The sequence below is a fragment of the Pipra filicauda genome, unplaced genomic scaffold (assembly GCF_003945595.2).
Source record: "Pipra filicauda isolate LSUMZ 115617 unplaced genomic scaffold, ASM394559v2 scaffold257_size1096998_pilon, whole genome shotgun sequence".
Lineage (NCBI taxonomy): Eukaryota > Metazoa > Chordata > Aves > Passeriformes > Pipridae > Pipra > Pipra filicauda.
This window is the reverse complement of record NW_024104373.1, coordinates 942,570-965,006: the sequence shown is the minus strand read 5'-3', so window position 1 is coordinate 965,006 and position 22,437 is coordinate 942,570. Positions and strand designations below refer to the sequence as shown.

At 36.3% G+C, this 22,437-nt stretch overlaps 1 protein-coding gene across 2 annotated transcripts in view; it reads right to left on the bottom strand.

The window, feature by feature from the left end:
- The window catches only part of IL1RAPL1 (interleukin 1 receptor accessory protein like 1), a 702,170-nt gene that overhangs the window by 38,117 nt on the left and 641,616 nt on the right, over positions 1-22,437 (bottom strand). For both annotated transcript variants that reach the window (XM_027724383.2, XM_039382122.1), the window contains one exon: positions 1,981-2,113. In XM_027724383.2, coding sequence (XP_027580184.1) covers positions 1,981-2,113 — 133 coding nt within the window. The remainder of the gene's footprint in view (positions 1-1,980; positions 2,114-22,437) is intronic.

The window sequence follows — 22,437 nt, the reverse complement described above, 5'->3', positions numbered from 1 at the left end:
TACAGATGGTAAATAAAAGACTTCCTGTGTAAGACTCCACCTGTCTTCACATTACTTTCTTTCCTTCTTAGCAAGACCGTCAGTGGTTTTAGGAATCCAGGAAAGCAAATGACAAATTATTCCAGGCTGCTCCCTCATGTCAGGCCTGACGTAAGAAGTGAAAACCAGCCTTTCTGCTCCTCCCTTCACAAAAAAAGAAAGTTGTAACAGAGTTCTTTTCACCTTTTTGTTAGACATCAGAGAGCCAAGTCACTGGTAGAAGGGCTTGGGAAAATCTTTAGATGCAAAATATCTGAGTGTCACATGCCATTTAGTGTATTGGTCTTGACCTCGAAATGCACAGGGTGAAATGTGTTTCCATTTTGCCTATATCTGGCAATGATGACCTTGAGTATCAAGGTGGTCTTCTTGATTTTGTTAAAGGGAATGTTTCTGTCACTTTGGTTATGCTGAAGAAGTCCAATGTTAAGCTGACACTGAGCCTGACTTCATGTCTTTTGTTGACGCTGTAAATATCCATGTAAGAAGTGAAGTAAAATAGGCTAATTTTGTTCTCTTATAGACAATCACTATAGATAACACATCCATGATTTCTTAGTTTCCTTTGTAATGCACTGTCTCAGTTTTCTGGGATAGAGTTAGCTTTTTTTCTCAGTAGCTGGTACAGCGTATTGTTTTGAATTCAGTATGAGAATAATGTTGATTACACACCAATGTTTTAGTTCTTGCTGAGCAGTGCTTACCCTAAGTCAAGGACTTTTCAGTGTATCATGCTCTGCCAGTGAGCAGATGCACAAAAAGTTTTGAGGGAACATAACCAGGACAAGTGACCAGAACTGGGAAAAGGGTTATTCCATACAATAAGATGCCATGGCCAGTATATGAACTGGAAGTAGTTGACCAGGAGCCGTGGATCACTGCCTGGGGACAGGTTGGGCATTGATCAGTGGGTGGTAAGCAATTATATTGTCTTTCTTGGGTTTTATTCCTCTATCTCTCATTTTCATTACAACTATTATTAGTAATATATGTTTATTATTACAATTAATATTATTGATATTATTATAATTCGTTATTTTGTCTCAATTTTTAAACTGTTCTTATCTCAACCCACAAGCTTTACTTTTATTCTGATTCTTCTCCCCACCCGAGGGGGATAAGAGGGGAGTGAGTGAGCCGCTGTGTGGTGCTTAGTTGCTGTCTAAGGTTAAACCATGACATGCATATTTAGATGTGCCTTTATTTCTGGGTCTATCCATGATAAACTCAGTGATAAACACACATACAGAATTATAAATGAAAAAGGAATCCCTTCAGGTCGGAGCAGATGCTTCATATTGGATAGGAGTTGGTATGTCATGTCAAGCATGCAATTCTCAACACAAACCCACTTTTTTCCTTAATTTCCAAATGAGGTAGCACTTCCAGGAGCAGTAGAAGTACAAGACACAAATGCCAGTATTTCAGCAGATATAAGCAGCCCACATAACAGGATGCTTGGCTCTCACGGGCCAGATAACATCCCTGAAAAATCAAGTTTTTTTTCACGCAGAAAATAAATCAAAATATTCCAAAAGGGAAGTCAGACTTTGGCATTTCTTTAAGGTTCTAGGTTTGAAAATGCCTTTTTGAGATGTTTTTCTTGATGTATTTATTTTTCTTTATTTCATCTCACTAAGTGTCTTAACGGTTTTTATTGTGGACTGTCACAGTTTGAAAAAGCCACTGTAAATTCCAGTTGGTCAACACTACAACACTTTTTGGGCAGCTATTCTGCTTTTGAAGCTCTCTAATATCAGATCTGGCTGAGTAGTGCATTTTTCTATTCTCTACTTGTGGAGACGAAAAGATAAAATATGGATGTTGCAAAAATGGATCAGACCCAAAGTGCTCCTGAGTTAGTCTGTGATAAAAAGTATTACATTAAGTATCACAAAAATATAGAGTAAAAAAGAAAAAAAAAAAAGCTTTTTCTTTTACCTAATGTCACTTTCCCAGACTCGACTATCATCTAAATCTTCAATGAACTTCTCCCCTTTCATCCAGTAGATCAAAGGACTGACATCTCCACTGTATCCAAAGAAAGCTCGGCAGGTTAGATTAGCAGAACCACCTGTTACAAAGAATGTAAGAAAATATGTTATTTCAAAATCTGTAAAAAAATAAGTTTCATTTTTGAGTCAGTTGCTTTAATTGATTAAAAAACTATATTAGTAGAAAATTTTCAAAAGTATCTACTTGTCTTGACACTAGGTTCAATACATTTTCTGAAAATAAATACAATAAAAAGGAAATTATACATAAGAACAGGATGTTTTTTATTATTCTTTCACTAAGTTTTCTTTTTTGGTAAGGAAATCAAAGATTATGTTTTTCCAAAAAGACCTAGCTTAACCATGATTTAGCTTAACAAAAGTTATGTTTGTTAAGTCTTAACAAAACATTTCCATGTTTCCTCTGAAAAAGATAAAGGTTAGGTAAAATAGACCTGCAATCATATTGTGTTAGTTCAGCTTTGCAATGGTTTCTGCAGAAAGGCTGGTATATTCCTGTAGAGTACCATTCCCAAGGGACATCCAGTAGAAAGATGTGTGCTCACTGCTAAGCTATCTTAGCAGGAAGGTATTAAACACTGACACTTGAAAAAATGCACACGCAAACTCATTCTGTACATCGTGGGACGTGTCTCACATTAAAAATGGGGATAACCATTAGGTACATGCAGCAAGGAGCAGAAATTCTATATATGTACAGCGTTACTGATTTAATCATTATAGTGAAAATTTAAAAATGTAATATGCCTTCACTTTGGTTTATTTTCATTGTGCTTTACATTATGTTTACATCACTTGGCTTCGGGGTTCATCCAGAGCACATACAGGGATCGAAACAGTACTTAGTATACATTTTGTGTGTCATTAAGATTGGATAAAACGAGAGGACAGACACATAGTTAAAGATTTCCCATTCAGTGCTGTAAAGATGTTTGTCTCAACATGCATCATCTCTTCTAAACTGCTATATGCATTTCTTTAGTGGATAATACACAGCCATTCAAGGAAGTGTTGTGATTTAAGGAGTGTTTTCCACCCCACCCACCCCCCACGAAGAGTATTTTCATGGAGTTTGTATTACTGCTGAGACCAAATTCATATTTTATTTACACTTTCAGTTTTTGATTTTAGGATTTTAAAGCTCACTGTCCATAGCTCCTGGACAAAAAATAAGAATAAAACATTGTTAGCACTACATTCTGCATCAAGATGCCATAAGTCCATCTGGGTTCAATGAATTTCCTTAAAAATACACTCTTTTGGGTCAGGACCTGGCCCTTCTCAAACATATGACATTAATATTTGAACATCTTATTTACTTTTTAGCACGGAAACAAATGCAGGATGTACATAACAAGATGAGCAATGATTAAATATATGTCTTATTTATATGAAATGATTTATGGTTTTCTGTAAAAGCATATGACTCCTCTGTCTCGAACTCTCACATCCACACCATAAAAGGTGCAGAATTAAATGTTTGTGTTCAAGATGGGCAACATCAAGCAAGTACCATCTGTGCTGCTTTCACAAGCTGTTTAAGAACTTGGTTGCTTTTAGTCATTTCACAAAGTTTTGGTTGAGCCACATGCTTTGTCAGCAGTGCCTGCTAAGGAAACAGGAGTATCCCAGTACTTGAAACCAGGATGGAGAGAAGGATCTCTTTTGTAATCAGAGTATGAAATAGAATCTCTGAGTAATGAGAAATTTTTATAATCTCATATAATTTAGAGCAAAGTTACCAAATGTAAGGTGAGTAACTTCAATGAGAGGGCAAAAACTGTCTTTCTAAAGAGAACCATAGCTCCTATTTCCACACCTCAGGGAGCAATGATCAGGACACCTTCCTGGAAACTCAACTACTTAATCTCTACACAGCTCAAGAAGTGCCATTTGGAAGCACTGGGGGGAAAGATTTTTACAATCTTGAAGCCATTTGCAGGAAATGAGATGATCATCGGGACACCGCTTAATCTGCGTCAAGTGCATGAAAACCTGTAATAGAACATAATAAATTTTCTTGCCCAGGACATGCAAACCCAGTTTCTTATGGCAGTTTCATTGCAGATATATACCACCTTTTTTGTTTGTTTTGCATCAAAATTATGACACTTGAACTAGTGAAAATGAAAATATAAAACCTTAAAGGATTATGAATGTCTTGGCCACTGTGGAATCTGTTCACTCTTGAAGTGGGGAAAGGTACCTGCCCATCTAAAGCCAAGGCAGGATCCTGTGATAACTGGATAACCCCTATGACACTATCTACCAGTCTTAAAGGGAAGAGTGCTACCTAATGCATCACTGCCACTTCTTGGGCTTTTTCCAGAGCTTTCCTACCAAGCCAGGACCTGGCTGAAACTTTATAGCTTTTAAGAGCTAGCAAGATCACAGCTAGAGGGACTGTAACTTCTGGCCAATTTATCCATGATTCACAGAGATTAGACACCATATGTGCTGAACCATCAAAGGTCTCCAGGCTCCTGCATCTAACAGGGACCACCTGAGAGCTAATTTTTGTAACTGAGAGGGCTTCTGAGCCTTTTAGAGGTGAATTTCATGTGCATAGAAATGTTTTTTTTAAGAAAACATGCTCTGTGAAGGGTAAAAATATGCCAAAAATAAAAAGAGTTTGTAAGATTAAGGCTGTTTTCCTTATTAAATTCTTAAAGAAATTCCTCTCGCCCCCAAATAAAATATGTAAACATATTTTTCAACATAGAATCCAAAGCTTCCTTTCAACATGAAATAGTTACAACTGAGAAATAAATTAGAAAGAACGTGTTGCCACTTAGTAGTACTGTGTTGATTGCAGTTACTCAGTGGAGGCCGTTTGCCTGCCGGGGGTTCAGCTATAAATTACCAGTACTGTTTACCTTGAACAATCTTCACAACAAGCCAGTGGGGAGTTCATTAACAGGACACCAAGAAAGATTCAGTGAAAAGCTAATGACCAGCTGTGACCATTAATGTGGAGGTCTGTCACTTCAGAGCTCACAGCTCCTTGCAGAGGGCATGGAGCTCACTTGGTGAAGCAAAGAGGTTCACAGCTGCAGGCATATGTAAATAAAGGCTGACTGAAGGGCAATATTATGAGTGGACAGAGTATTCTGGGAGCACATCCTCATCTCTACTCCAGAGCTGCTGCCATGAGAGTGAGTGAGTGAGTGTGTGCTGGAGGATGGGCTGCATTTTTCCCTAGAAGTGCACCTCTGAAGTGAGCAGAGAGACGATGCGTAATTTGACACAGAACAGCTGCTCTGCACGGGCAATCTGCTTTTTAAGAAGTCTGCAGATTTTTAGAAAGCATGCAACACATAAACACAAGAGCTGCTTTGTATCGTCTTTAAGCTAATGTATAAAAGAACTTGCTGGTCAATTAATAGAAATCACTCGCAGCTAACACTATTCAGCTATTTCCCTCCATGTGTTTTCTGTGCTGAGAAAAACTAGAGAAGCGATTTAAAATCCATAAAAGTTTCATGAATGGATATGTAATGCTTTCTATGCTACTAATTTCTATTTTCCTGTAAATGCTGAATTATTACAGTTTTATAGTCTATCTTTGAAGGATTTTAAATTCATATTGTAAATTCACTAAACATTTTCAATTAAAATACTAGGGAAATTCATCTCTCTCTGTCTCTTTTGCTATGAGATATTGTAAATTAAAGTTACATCCTGGGTAAATGGCTTTGTTTTGGTTTTGTTTGTTTGTGGGTTTTTTGTTTGTTTGTCATGGGGTTTTTTGTTTGGTTTTTGGGTTTGATTTTGGTTTTGTTTTGTCTGTTTTTTTTTTTTTTTTGTGGTTTTGTTTGTTTTTACTTTTGTTTTTGGGGTTTGTTTGTTTGTTTGTTGTTTAATGGACCCTGGGAAAGTCCAAAGGCATGAGATTAGAATTATTAAGTGAAACTGGTAGTGTTGCTATTTTTATAACCACCCCCCTCAAAAAAAAAAAAATCCAAATGCCTTAAAGAAGGGCTAAAAAGAAAAATTACACTTTTGACTTCTCCGTATAACTTCCTAAACTGCGAAATAATGCAATAAAGACATGTAAGTCTTAAAGACGCAAAAAGTAAGTTCAACTGCATATTTCTTCATCACCCTCATTTCTGAAGATGAATATGCTCTTACTGTATTGAGTTTATTTTTGCAAAAATTGGAATACATAGCACTACATGTTCCTGCTGCTCGCTGTGATAAAGTCTCACTGTCAGTCCTAGCCAACAGGGTTCAAACTAAATTAGACAAAAGCTCTTTGCCATCTAAAATGAGACCAATTTTTGTTGCACAGTATGCTTCCACGTAGAGCAGAATGCAGGAAGGGACTAAAACAAAGCATACTTCCTCGAAACCAGCAAATCCCTTCTGCAGAGCAACACTGACTTTGTGTTCATTTTCACTAATTGACAACATTTGGGGCACTTTGCAAACTACTGCTATGGGAGCCTAAGTCCAGCAGAGGGCACTATCCAACTTCCAAACATTATTTTAAAAAACCCCCAAACTAAGTCAAATCCTAGTGTATAAGTTCTAATTAAAAATATCAGCCTGCTAAGAACCTGCTAGTTGTAATTAGCAAATAGTGAATGTTTTGTTGTTGGTGAAATGTCATCTAAATTACACTTGCAACATTAGTCATACAAGTTAACATACACCACGATAGCATCCTTTCTAGCTTTGATTTGACAGATTCTTCAGTGAAGTACAACCATTTTTCTTGGAAGCAATGACAATAATCAGACATATTCTGCAACTTCTTTTCAGAAGAATCCCCCAAGACATATTACGGAAGTGTTTTAGAACTATGCTCAATATCTAGGAATATTGAGGGCCAAAAGAGTGGAAATGTAAAGTGCACTGAAATGTGGGACTTTATTTTACTGTGCAAAGTAAGCCATTTATAAAACTTATGTATATGAAATACCTATACCATTTATTTGGAATGGTAACATCTAAAGATTACAAAAGGGCAAGACAGACACAATCAAAATCTCTCACACGGGAATTAAATACAATTCTTTCCATTCACATTTGAGAAAAAAATACTGACAAAATATCAGTCTTTCAAGTGGAGGGTTGTGAAAGCTGTTAACTTTCTATGTGTGACAGATCAGCACCTATTTCTCACAAAGTCAATTACCCTTTTGCTTTGCCGATGTCGCTGCCAAGCCCAGAAGGCAGGTAAGTAGAAGCTGCTCTGGTTTTCAGAGAAGTCTTGTATCCTAAAACAGTTCAATAGTTGTTGATAGCCTTCGTGCAAATGTGATTAAGAAAAAGAAAATAACAAAGGAAAATGAGGTACCATATAGTTTTCAGCCACGTGCCTTGATCATATGATCATATGCTCAAGATCTGTAAGTATTCTCTCAGAGCAGGCTGAACTGTAGAGATTCCTCTTGATTCCTTCCTTACCTGCAAAAAGCATCACCTACTGCTATGCAACCCTCCAGTTTACATACATATTTTTGCATCTTGATATCTTGTACTCTCTTCCCATAACGTAACTGTCTCACTGCGTGTTTCATACAGCAGGTCAGGACAAATTAAAGAAAAAAAAAAAAAGCAAATCAAAATGCTATTTTCTGAAATATAGCTGCAACCTGAGAGCTAATCTCTGGTAAAATTAAGCCCCATCACTGAGTGGTAGGTTTTGAAGTCTTTGGCAAGCAATCAGGTCTGGTATCTATACGATTGTAAAGACACAATCTGCAAATTCCCTCTGTTTTGAATTCAGTAGATGTAGGTTTGAAAGGGCTGGGTGTAATCATTCCACTAAGCATTATCATGCAAGCATCATACAAAGTCCTGAATGTGATTACACAGCTATATTTCTTCATTAATAGGCCTGTCCATATTTTGATGTGCTGCAAAGCTGAATGTTGATTACATGGAAATCTGAATTACATTTTTAATAACTCCTTCAGGCCATAATTGTGTAAACTTAGAGTACACACAACCATTCTTTCACCATAAAAAAACACCAGTGGAAAATTTTCAACCAGATCAGAGAGAGATTGTAGCTTTTGAACTTTTACTGAATTTGTAGATATTACTATTTATTGGATTTTAAAAAATCCCTTCAATTTCTGATTTCTTTTTTTTTAATTGAAAAGGAAAAAAAAAAGCCTAATTCTTGTTCATTAGAGTTTTCTTTGTTTTTTTTACTAAGAAAATAGTCCTCAATCACCATAGGGCTAAATTTGCTCACCTACTCATAGTTACCCACTGTTGTACGAAAAGCCTTTTGGCTTCCACGGTTTCCCTCTTCTGAATTACAGTTCAACAGCAGGACACTTCATGGAGGTGGCTGTAAGTTGCTGCTGACATGTTCCCTGCCATCAGCCCTGAGCTACTGGACTCTGCAACACTTTATAAGGTGCTATACTGACAAAAATACATGGTAAAATCTAAGATTTACCTGAGAGTATTAAAAATTTGTACTGGACTGCTTCATAGTGAAGGAAAAGAAACCAAGTCCTTTATGCTTTGAACGGGTTCTGTAGCAGCAGAACTGTCAAGAGAGAGTCAATGAAGACAGCAACCACCACAGCAGACTGCAGAAAAAGAAGTGATGTATGGGATTTGGGGATCGAAATGCCCAGAACATCTCTCAGATACATAGATTGTTAAACTTGCCCTCATTTCACAAGAGGTAACAAAACCCGTGAACCAATAATCTTGATTTTCCTAACAGCAGGCCTCTCCTCTTGATGGATGGTAATGTCAGGCTGATAAATTAGCTGTTCAGCAAGTATTTTTCACTCCTTCCTCTTCAGAAGTAGAGGCTGGAGTGGGAAACAACTATCCCAAGCATAAAGCAAGCATTACTAAAGAAAAGGAAAACCACTGCAATTATTTTAAAAGCTTGACTTAATTTTACTTTAGAAGCTGATATTTTCTCTTTTTTTTTTTTTTTAAAACAGATGCAATTACAAACTTTTTTTTACTATGTAGTCTCTATGAGATCAAAAAATAATTTCTGTTTTAAAGCTTAACTGTTTTTAGATATAAGTTCCAAGAAAATGTCCCAGGTAATGAAATATTTCCAATCAGGGAAAAAAAAAAAGAAGAGGAAAAAAAAAACAAGAAGGTGGCTCTAAATGTCAAACTTCACATGTTTCTTAGCTCTTACAGGCTTATGACTTGAGAGCGTTACGTCTGTTCACTCTGTGCACAGTTTAGTATTGTTCAGTGGTTTCTTTCTGGATTCTCTTTCAACCATACTGCCTTCGATTATGGTGCTGTGGTTTTTGCATTTTAGTAATGCTATATGGTAAGAAAATAACCTTTGGGCTAGCAACCCGAAGTTCCCATTGCATAAAGGACTCCCATAAGGGCTCCCATAGGGACCATATAGTCTCTTCCTGTACCTCGAAAGAGAGTCTGTAGGCAACACCCTGGGGATGCCACTGACTCTCAGCAATCACTGACAACCAGAAAGACCTTGTATGTCTTTAGCTTTGTGAAGTCCTACTCTGGGTCATATTTTGGGAAACTCCTAGAAAAGCAGAGAGGTTTCCTGTTTATCTTTTCACATTTCAGAGAGTTTACATTAGGAGGCAAAAAAAAAAAAAAAAAGACAATTATTCAATATGTGGGCCTATGGTAAAGCATATTTATTGATAAGAAATACCATAAAACCTGTAGATGACTATGGGCCTCAAGAAACTACTCAGCTGGAATACTTTCTGTGCTAGTTTCAAGCCATTACAGCACTCACTACCATATTCCTCCTTCCCGAACAGAATCCAGAGGCAAAGCAGCATCAATTCAAAGCAGGACTTTGATGTCTCTCTTGGTTAGAACACAGCTGTTGCTAGACTTGTTTTGCTGAGGAGCTTCTTGAACAACACACTTGCAATAGCACAGCTCCCTTTCCACCTCACTTTCTTTTACCTGTGAAAACTGTAGATATAATGGACTTTTTTATTTTCAACCTGAAGAGTGTTGTTCCAGCAGACAAAAGCATTCAAATGTCTTACTGTAGAGGTTTTTCTGTTCTTTCTTAACAGAATACAGTGGGTTTGCTTTGGTCTCTCGTGGGTGCTAGTCCGTGTCAAAAAAACCCGCTCATAAATCATGGCAACCAACTGCAGCCTCAGTACCTTCTCCCAGCCTCCCTCTCAGGTGCATTGCACAACCCTTTCAGTACAAAGAATAGCAGACATTGTTCTGGATTCTAGATAATGATAAATAACATAATTTTTGTTTTGTTTTGTTTTTTTTTTTTTTTCCAAGATAGGCTAACTCTTGGGAGTTCTAGCAAACAACTTACTGTGTCAGGTCACACTTAAATGCAAATATCGATAATCTTAAGAAACAGACTTGGCAATTCAGTTTACACTCAAATTCAAATTCTTGTGGCTATTTCAGCCCCTAACTGTTCATCCAGTTGATTTCTTTGGGCATAAAATTTAATGAACAGCATTAGAAAATGTGTTTTACTGGTATGTCTCATAAAAGCTGCTTTTCAACTGCTTTGGAAAGAGGGATTGTAGTGTTTTATCATCATTAGGTAATTTGAGTGCATACAGCAAATTCTCAGCTTTGGAGTTACACATATATATTAAATAATAAACTGTGGTTTTACTTTCCATTGGTCAGCCTGACTACTCTTGTCCTTGCTCTTTCTTCATAAGCAAGTCTACCATGGATTGAGTAGGCTGCAGGAAATTATTTGGGCAAGGAGGTATTCTGAAAAATTTTTTTTAAAAACAGAGTTTTTGGAAGTAGCATGCACAGTGTCACCTACACCTGCTAAGTGGGTATTAAGGAAACTGAGACTCAAATAACAAACAACAAATAATTAAACACTCTATCTTCCTCTAGTGATCTTTCTCTTCAGCACACACTGGAAACATTAGTAGTTCTAAGATTTTCGTTAAGTAATCTGTTCCATCAGATCAGACCACATGATTGAAAATGTCATTTGAAAAAGACCCAGATTAGTCTGGCAAACATTTGAATGGGGAAAACTACTGTTCCCATGAATCAATGTGGCACAATAGGATAAATACAACTGAAATAAACCACATCTATTATGTGAATCTAAATACTTCAGTTTGGTTCAAAAACACATGACACAACTTGTCTGCTCAAATTTGCTCCAGGAAAGCCATTAAGAAACACTGAAAATTTGAGCCCTGATAAACTGAACCTGTTGATTATCAATAAAACAGATAAATAAAATCAGCACCAACTTTCCATTTTACTGTGGTAAAGTAGTACTGATGGTAGAAGGGTATTTCATGTTTATTCATGCTGGTTTTTCTATGTGAACAAAAGAATGAAAAAGAGTAAATACATATATATAGTTTAAATGTGCTTCTGCTTTAAATCTTGGTGTTCCCACCTTATATAATGAAGATAATTGCAACACACAGAGAAAATACTAATGCTTAGCATATCCTTAGAAATTGTTTGCAATTAAATTACGTACCACATAGATTAATATCTGTTTATATAATTTAAAAATCCTAACACATCAAATATTTTTATTGCATAAAAATGGGAATGTATGCTGTTTGTAACAGCACTAGGTTTTCTCCTTTTACACAGCAGTCATTACATCATGTAGTTTTTCTATTTCTCTTGCATGTGTCAGTTAGTTCTGTTCTCTTAAGAAAACACTGAAACAAAATCCATTAAAAAAACCCACACCCTCCAGTTCACAAAGATGCAAATAGAGAAACTCGATTGCTTCTCCATGATGAATATGTTATACTCTTGGATCATACACATGCTGGAATCTACTGCTATTGTTCAGCTTCCTTTCTACATGAAAGGCAGCCAGGCATTTTTAGATTATACCTCAATATAATTGCATATTGATAGACAACACTTAGGGAAGGCAGCTCTCCAAGTGCCATCAATGGAATAAAAAGAATCCAGCTAGCACTGCATATGTGCTACCCGACTTTAAAGGAAATTAGTTTAGAAAAGGGAATAAGCTTGATATCTTGATGTCATACCCATACCCTACCTTCTGTGCTGTGTGTATACAAGTGGAGTAAAGGATTTGTTGTTGTTGTGATTTTTGGTTTTATTTTGTTTGTTTGTTTGTTTGTTTTAATTTTCTATGTTTTTTGAGAGACATGGGAGTTGTGGTATTTCTAAAAAGTAGAAGGAAAATTTCACCTTGTCCCATTCAAGCCCCGGGAACACAGAACATTGTCTGGAATGTTGTTTGTGCTTTTAACAGTTTTTCAGGTTTCAAAGCAAGGACTAAAAGCAGGGTTTGAGTGACAATAGAAATATAAGGTGTGACAGCTGCTGGTTACAGGAATAGAGACAAATATTCATTATGCAATATTTATGATACAAACTGTGCAAGGAGAGAGGTGGCAGGCTGGTCTCTTTGACAGCACAGGTCTCTGCAGAGGTGCAGGTGCCACCACTCAACTGGTCCTCTGCCCCACCAGAGCTGAGGCTGCCGGTCATCCCAGGCTGTATGATGGCTTTATAATGTGGACACCTGTACACAAGGGATCAGGGTAAGTTTGCAAAACCCATTTGCACTTGTGACTTGGAGCTAGAATTTTAGTCCAGATCTATGGAAGAAGAAGATGGTGTGTTAACCCTTGCACTACACAGCCCATCACCTGGTCTAAAGAATACCACTGCAGCTGTAGGCTTTGATTTTTATTGAGGCAATAATTTGTAGGTGTTGTTACAAAGTATTGGAGAGTAAAACAGAGATGGATTTTTAGAAGGTACTTAGTATAGTGTTTGCTTTCAGTCCTTTGCCATCTAAATGGCATCCACTCACTTAAAAATGTGTCATAATTGCAAACATATGAAAATTAGTATTATTTATAAAACAGTCTAAAATTAATGGCCTTAGGCATTAAGTATTGCATAATTACATATCCAGATAGTTTCCTATATGCATAGTGTACACTTTCAAAGGAGTTTAAATCCCTATGTATCTTAAATTAAGTCATATGGATTATCTGAGATGAGAATAGGGAGGAGAAAAGAACCACTTTAAAACACTTTAATGTTAATTTAGGATCATTGATCTTCAAGCACACAGAATGGGAAAGAAAACAGTCATCCATATTGAATCAGAGCAAAGATCTATTATCTCAGCATCCTGAACCTGTACAATTCCATAGCATGAGGCCAAACATCTAGATAAGAGAGTCATAGTCCCTGAATCACAGAATCACAGAATATGCTGAGTTGGAAGAGACCCACAAGGATCATTGAGTCCAACCTTAATTTTATGATGAAAATTTTGACAGACTTTACACTACAGCAATTCCAATAATAAAAGGCAAGGTCGTATTGCTGTCCTCTGTAAGCCATTTTTCTGTTCTAACAGGATGTGCATATAAAACAGGACAAGGAATCAGCTTCATTAGGACTAGGACTCAAAAAGAAAAAAAGAAAAGCCTTCTGAGAGAAATTCAGCAATGTGCTTTTTAAAGAAAACACGCATTTACATGAGAAGTTAAAAGATGTAAATGTATTGGTATGATAAGAAACAGCTAAGTGATCTTATCCAATTGAGTGCTTCATCTCCAACTTTTTATTGTTTATTTTCTCCCGTTTTCAGGGTAATCAGAGATAGCTATAACTCAAATTTGGAAAGAGATGTTTAGGATTTTTTTAAAATGCATTAGATTTTGGATAACAAGTACATTAAACTATACTTTACAAAAATTATTATCCTAAAACACTTCATAGTGTGAGATGATAAAGCTTAATTTTTAATTAATAAGGTAATTTAAGAAGCATGAAAAAACAGAGGACAATAACAAAAGGCAGAATGAAAAAGGCAAAATTTTGCCTATTCTAGGTGGTCCCTTAAAGATGAAGTGAGTATTTTTTTCAAGACTGTGATGGCAGGCAGCACTTCTTTGGTGTCAAAGGCAGGTAATAGGATGACAAGGGGTGGTTGGTCCTGTATCTTTTCTATTTCCTCCGAGTCAGTCTCTAAAACTGATACCTGTCCTTATGAATGTGAGAGAAAAGCTAATTCAATAGGAACGCTGGTAACTTTTCAATGTCCTGCTCATTTTTTTCTCCTTATGCTGCAATAAGGAATTCTTGTAAAAGTTATTTCCATTCTGAATGTTTAGGCTAGTATTGTGTGGAGGGAGTAGCTGGTAAGCAGAAAAAGATTGCTGTTGAGGTTAGAACCTGAGCTCTTCAGGAGTGTGTACATGGAGAGCTGGACGATGTTAACGAGAAGATATCCTTTTAGAGATGGGCTACTGGCACCTACCTGGTGACACTGCAACAGATTAAAAGCATGTTCCAGAAAAAGGCTGAGCTGAGAGAGGCGGATAATGCTGTTTCTCCTCAAAAGCCCCCAACATTCCTGTTGCCCATGTTTCCACATCCACCCTGTCTATCCTATCCCTCCTCTCTCCATCCTAAAGGTCCCTTGCAATTTCCAGTACTTCCCCTCCTGGAGAAAACTGCAGGCCTAAATCTCCAGTACCCAGGTCAGGTGAGAGGCAGCCTGAACCTTGTTAACATGGAGATTCATTTTGCACCTCTGTCTTCATACATAAATTTAAGAAGGCTGAAATATGCAGGCCCCTAACATAAGAGATCATCAAATACTATGAAATTACTTTGGGGACTGATCAGGAAAAATTAAAACGTCAACAAAATGAAGCAAAGCACTGCAAGAGATGTGAGAGAACTGGCTGAGAAGAGCCACTTCATCCTTGAGAAAGATTTTCTGCTGTACATTTAAGAGTGGCATTACAAAAAAGAACTAGCTAAGAGCAGCAGTTTGCCATTCTGAATAAAATGAATCATTCCTAATATGATTAGCATATGTTGCACATTAGAATGAAACTGAAATTTAAGTTTGAAAAGAGCATTTGTTGAAAAGGTAGAAGAAAAAGGTTGACGTGACATTTTCTGCATAAATGAAGACTTTGAAGGAAAAAAAAAATCTGCTTTTTATATTCATTTTAGAGATATCTCTATTAGAAAGCTATTAGTTACTCAAATGTCACTTTTATGAATAAAAACTTACCTTAGTGACATGGGAGATATTGCAGTTGAGCTCTTGTTTGTGTAAAGAGCTGTAAACCCCCAGATTTTCACTAAGACAAAAAATGCAAAGCTACTAGCTACTTTCACTAAGTGGGAACAAGAGAAGTTTCAATAAATTATTTAAAATTACAAAGGTAAATTGTTAGATTGAATAGAAAGGAATAAAAACATATCTCACATAGAATTTTTACAGTTTTATTTATCAACTGATTGTAAATGAATAATTCATGGACTGGACACACTGGGTTCTGGACACACAGAATTAATTTTCTGTGGCTTAGATAGTGGGATGAAAAACAGTGCAGGAAACAGGATTTCTGATAATAAAGACTTTTTATTTTTTTTATTGACTTTTTTTCTGTCTGCTAGTTTATTTAATTTGAATAGTTTAGCACCTCAGAGCTGTTAGCCCAGGATAGTCACAAAAGCAAGGCTGACCTGTTAGATAGGATGCTGATATCTCTCCCAGGACTTGTAGAATCTGAATTCAAGTGATGCAAGAAGAAGTTTGGCAGCCTTGTTGGATCTTGACCCACCTATGTTCTCACAGTTTTAAAACTAGGATAGTAATCTAGTTGGGGCTGGGCATCCCAAGACTTTTCCACTAGCAAACTTCATATCAATGATCTTGGAAACTTATATGTCTTTCTGCCTGGATACATCAACCTTGAAAGTCCATCTTGAGCTTCTCAAAGCTCTAGCTTGTAGACTGCCTCCCTGTTGACCATCTCAAGACCCAGGATGCAGGAAGATTTGCATACCTGTCATGTCAGACAGTAAAGCTACTTCCAAGATGACAACCTTAGCCCACGGGAAATTCAGACTTGCAACTTTACTAATCAGGTACAAAATATCCCTCATGACTGTTTGTATTCAGGACTAGGAAATTGTAAACTTGGGGATCTCCACTGACTTGCCATAAACCTAGAGATGTTTGATTTTCCAAAATGTTGTGAAGTTCATTTGTTCTGGGTGAGACTATATTTTCCCAAAAATTCCTGACCTCAGCATGTAGGTCTAGTTCCAGCTCTGCTAACGTGTTCTGTGGGACTTTGGGATACTTACTGACATTTTCTGTTCTAATTTACCTGCCACCAGGTCTCAGAGAAACTTGTCCTCTAGTCCTCTGTTTTGTATGATTAAACTACAATGACAGCAAGTCAAAGAGATTCCACAATAGAGCATCAGCTGAATGAATGAGTATGCCTGGATATGTCACACAATAAAGCAATATGCAGATATAATAGTTACAATTCTGAAAGTAGTATAGCTGTAAAACGCTGTATTGGATCATCTGTACTGCTTCTGTACCCAAGCTCATTTGTTCTGAACCCCATAAGTGTTATAACTGTAGGATGTGTTGCTTACTGTAGCTCTATCAATACTTTTTCTTCTGTAAAAATAAAATTAAAATTGCAATGGATCCTCCTTCTGGTGGAGACCATTAAATGTCGCTGTGATAACAAGCACTGCTAGTTACATTTGTGATTGCTCATTTCTTTATTCACTATATCTTCATCTGTTCCTCAAAGAGGTTACTTGTTTTGGCAGGCTACTTGAAGAAGTGTGAAGAAAAGGGAATATTTATCAATGCATTTATATAGGGGGAGTCAAGTTGAATTCAGTATAATCTGTAGGGTAATATTACTTTCAACTTACTAGGAAAAGAACAAATAAAATGCCTAGACATTGGAAAGGGCTCTAAACAAATTGCTGGTGAAACCTTAGCAGAAAGCACCCTTGTTATCACTCTGGTCTAAGCTACACTTGTGCAATGAGGAAACTGCTTAACACTCTATAAGCTACAAGGTGACTCATATGCTTCAAATTAAGCATTTACATAACTGTTTATAGGCTGGGGGCGTTGCATCATAAGCTTCATGGGGGAAGAGAATAATTTCTCTCATGCTCATTATGTACCTAAAACTTCATTCTTTTCTAGAAATCTTCCTACTTCTAGTAGGAATGTTTTTCCTTGCAGTATCTGTTATAACATTCCAGATATCTTTTTACTTAATTTTCTTTTCACTACTGAATTATAGCAAACATAGTGCTTTTAGGATGCTGGAAAGAATGAAAAAAGGCTAAGTAGTGAAGATGCAAATCAGGGAAACCACTTCGTAATTTAATTCATTGTATGAGGGAAAGAAACATATGTGGAAGAAAAATGGGTGCTGGTTACTACTCTGTCAGTCTTAAATTAATACTCCATATCATTACCCTATAATCAAGATGAAAAATCTAGCTGCATATGATATAGAAATAGGTATATGTTCTTACATGGATGTCAATGTTTAATAGCTCAGGTACTATTATTTTAAAAAGTCTTGTAAAATACACCCTGTAAGCATAATTATTTCTGTGAGAGCTATTGTAATAGGGATGAATTCAGACCCTAACAGTCTAATCTGAAAGGGTTTTACTGGTTGGAGGCAATATTTGCTAGAAGATAAAGATACGAAGAAGTTGAAACGTTTGTTGGAAAGTTACAACAAGCACTTGCCCTGTCTGCCTCTAATCGTTCTCACTTCCATGCTATATAACCAGTGTGTTCCCCATATATTAATCCGTGGAATCATAGAATAGTTTGTGTTGAAAGAGACCTCCCATGACCATCTAGTCTCCTATTTTTTTCCCGGTTTCACTGTTTTTTCCTGTTTCTGCAATCTACTGGAAAAACCCGTGTCTCCAAATTACATAAACTTTGACCTGTTTATTTTTACAAAATTATTAGTTTCACATGTTTTATGGGTAGCATTTTGTGTTTCTGTATTGCATTCATATAGACCAGCTAAGATATTCTACAGTGCTTTTAAATAGCACAACAATTTTTCTGATACAAATGTCTGGCTTTATGTTTTCTGTCCAGTAGAACACAATTAATACACTTTTTTATATGATTGTTAGCATTATGAGAAACCAGTTGCTGAAGTACTATCCAGGCTGACATAAGAACTGCCATCCTAGTCTGGGATTTCACCCACTGTCTTCACAGCACCGCAGCAGCGTTTTGCACAGTAATATGCCATCTGTTTATGGCTGGCAAAATAACCCTCAACATTACCACTGCCCAGCTCAACAGCTGTAGTAGTGTAATGAAATATAAAACCATTTAAGGCTCCTATTGCTGTGTGATAAATGCATGAGGACAGTCCCTATTACTCGTTCTACGTAAAGGTGCATCACTTCGGAATCTTTTCTTATGGGTGAACAGTAGGGAAATGGAATCTGGGTGTTTACGTGGACTAAAAATAATGGGCTTTAGTCAGTCGTTCCTCCATGGGTCACTGAACAATTTTCACTGCTCACAACAATTAGTGGTGTGCTGCTTGTATTTCTGGCTCACATTACCAAGTAGAGCCCTGTCCAATGCTGCCTGTCTTCCACCACCAAATGCTACTGTGATGACCACATGAAAAAACCGTGTGGTGAACTGGGAAAAGAAATATGAGAGTAATTCCTTTGAGAGCCAAGATGAATGGTTAAATGGAGAAAGTGGCTAACTGTGAGGAGAGAAACACAAAATCAACCCATACCTTGCAAGAGAGGATTTTATTGTTAGTGTTAGGGGATGGACACTTACTGTTAATATTAAAGGTAGTCATGGAAACACGGTGGCTGCAGCAGAGACCTTTCAGACCACCGAGTCCACATCCTTCTTGTAGGATATAGTTTTCATACTTCTAACATACTTAGTAGATATTAAGCTGATGTTTCACTGGAGCTTAGCCAAAGACCAGTAAGAAAGTTGCATAATTATGCAAGAGATTTGGGCAGAAGCCAAGACAAATACTTTTAGATTAAATACTATATACTCAGTTTTCATTCACTACAATGCTTTAAAATTCTCTTGAATGTAGCCATTTTATTGGTAGATTGAAGTAAATTCCTTTTTGGAGAGTATTGGAGGGAATATTTGCCCTCATGAAGTAAATACTTATTCTCATTCTCTTCCCAGCTGCCTGATAAAACAGTTGTGGTAATGGTTCCTTTGCCAGCTTTCCAGTAATCTCCGTGGCTTGCTTGGATTCAATCCATGTCTTCTTGTGGGGGGTATGGGTAATCATTCACTTTAAATACTAATTCTTTCTTCCTTTTCTAAATTCACAGAGAGTATAAGGTTTCTACCATTAAAGACACAGTAAGAAAATCCTTTGTTTTTTATGCATAAAATGGAGGACTATCCAGAGACCATAACATCATGGGAATTGACCTATTTAGTAATGCTCCCTAATTCTTATCCTCCCAAGAAAGGCATCTTAAGTCAATTAGAAGGTTCACGTATATAAATTGCTTGCAGTTATTCCAAGGATGGTGATAAAATTAAGGTGAAATTTGTAATCATGTTGGTAGAGAGGAGAATTTCTTTACTAATGGAAGAAACCGGAGTGGGTAGAAGGCAGAAATACCTACTACAGGCTCGTTTGTAAACAGAAACATTCTAAGCAGGTTACATTAGCTCTCATTCAGAATTGTGACAGTTCCAGTTACCCAGAATACAGCAAAGAAGAGAATTCCCAGTGAAACACCATATAGATCATGACTATGTCTTCTTCCTGAGATGTACACAAAGTTTTTATACAATTCACTTTGCCTTGACAAAGGCAATGTTTTTTCAGTGAATATCTAATTTTAGAAAACAGAGGAAGACAGATACAAAATCGCTTGCAAATTCAGACGGATTTTAGCTGACAGACTAAAGTAAGGTAGAAAATATCAAGAGAGTTTTTTTGACATTTTCAAATAAACTTTGTCAATATTTCTTATTCTAATTTATTTTATTTTGAGAAATTACCTACCCTGACAAGGGAAAGACTTTTCAAAGGGGATTAAAAAACTGGAAAGGAAATGCAATTTATTATTTTGTGCTGAATGAAAGTGTTGGCTACTCCAAAGTGAGACACTGCATGACATCATTGTTACACCAAATATTCCTAGAGAAGTTATTTAACTTCAACCCTAAAAATTGCACTAATTTCTTAGCCAAGTATTGATCCTGGACAGATTCAAATCTTGAGTGTTGAACTGTGCTCACTATTGTGATAACAGACTTCTTTAATGTATTGAGTTCCTGTATCTAAATTGTCCTTTCACCATATCCTACCCTTTCAGGCAAACAGTATTTTTTAGAGCAAGCATATCTAGATATTTGAGTTCTGTCAAGTGGTGAGACGCACAACCCAACTCTCCACATTCCTTCAAGCCCCTCAGACTTAGGCTATACTGTCTTCTGTGAGTTTTAATTTCCTTTAAAATATGCCATGTGAGTGACCTGTAGCAGATTGCATGGTTGCATGATCATTGTCATCATGCAGGGATGAAAAGCAGCATATGGACATCAAATTACAGAGAGCCTAGGAAATCATGGAGGAACTTGCATGGATTTTACTTCTCAGTATTCTAAAACCAACACACTGAACTCAAGAACTTGGGAAGACTATATGTCAAAAAAATTTCTGTAAATCCTTCCTGATTTTTTTCCTGGGCATAATATCTCTAGAAACAAAAAAAATTTTACAGTATTTTAGCTAATAGAAGTTTTTCTGTTACTATTTATAACACAAAATACTTCAGAAAAAATTTTTTGGTGGTGTATCAAAATTGAAATGGACTATGAATCCTTAGACCTGGAACAAAATATGCCATCACAGAATATTTTCTATATAGATTATTGTATTTTCAACATCTTAAGTTCAGGACATTTTGACCTTTGTTTTAACACTTCTGTTCTATATATAGCCAGGAGAATTGCTTGTGAATGTCACAAGAATATACAAGAGGTGTTAAAATTTCCAGAGCCACAGAGACAATGGTTTGTATTTAGAGTTTGACTTGAATTTCAAATAAGAAAATATTTTCTGCTCTATTCCATACGCCTCTGTCATTCAGTTGCAAATAGTGTATTAACTCTGATGAATGACTAATGCCTGCCATGTGGATCACTCTCTCTGTTTACACCCTATATACCTGCACTATATGAGCTAGATAGAACAATATTTTACATGAAGTTTTGCTTAGGGATTTTTATTTAGTGTTCAGAGTACTCTGGGGGTCATACTACAGAAGCTGGGTTGCAGAAGTATCCCAGGCACCTGGAGGGGAATGCTGGGATTTCTGCCCTATGGTTCATCAGAAAAGTCTTAACCACAAAACCTGTTTACAAAGAAGTTATCAGTGTAATTGTAGAACTAAAGTTGAAGAAAGTTTTGGTTTTTTGGACAAGTAGCTCACAGTATTGAACTTTCCCAGTAGAGATTCTCCATAATTTAAACTTCATCAGATTTATCAATTTCAAGTGTTCTTCACTGTTCTTGATTCTGGAAAATTCCTTTCATTTGTTTCTGAAACCTTCCAAGAGTGGTCTCAGTCTTACTCATGACCATTACCGTTGCTTAATTAAGAATAAATTAATTCTATACATGAAGACAAAAAAGTTAATCCAATAGAATATTATACTTGACAAAAATAATTATAGGCTATTTGCAGCACCATGAGAAAAAAATACTATTTTTAAATCCAACTCAAAACTTTTTATTTATGAGTATTTCAACATTTTTCATTGTAGTTTGAATTCATATAGTGGGAAGATAACCATGCAAAACAATTTTAAAGCCTAATTTACTATGTTTGACATGCCATACATCTGAGCATAGCAAAGTAGTGCAATCTTTCCAAAAGGCGAATGATAAATAATCAGTAAAAGTTACATTTTTAATCATGCTCAGATTAACTAAAGCAATTTCAGATAATCAAATTATATAGAATTAAATATGTAGTCTACAGTAGACTACACTGTTCTTTCATGAAGCGTATTTTAGTAGTACATGTCAAGAAAATTAAGAGAAGTACAGTTTAATGTTCTAAACATTGGCTTATTTAATACAGATCTTCATAATAACAGGAGACTGTCCTTGCTAATCACAAAGTCCCTCCAAATCTATAGACTATTAATATTCTTTTTTCTTGATTGAAGAATAATTATCAGCAAAAGAATAAATCATGTATTACAGTAAGCCTCCAAAGGCAGAAACTTAAAATATTAGGCTTAGCTGTGCCTGCATGGTACCCCTTTTTTTCAAATTGTAGGTGCAAAGGTAAAGACACAATCTACTCACATGCAGATTACTCTGAAATATTTAGTTTTCACAGTTCTGGCTTTCAGTGACTAAAGGCTAAATCTTCAGATTATTAGTATGTCTGCATTTAATGTGCCCTTTATTAAAGTGTGAAACATTTCAAATGAGTGACAAAAATGTTATAAAAAGCTCTTTAATTCTTCTTTATCTTTCTATCACATCCTGAAAGGTAAAAGTCTATTAAAATACTATTCTCATAGGACACCATTCTTGAAAACAGGCAA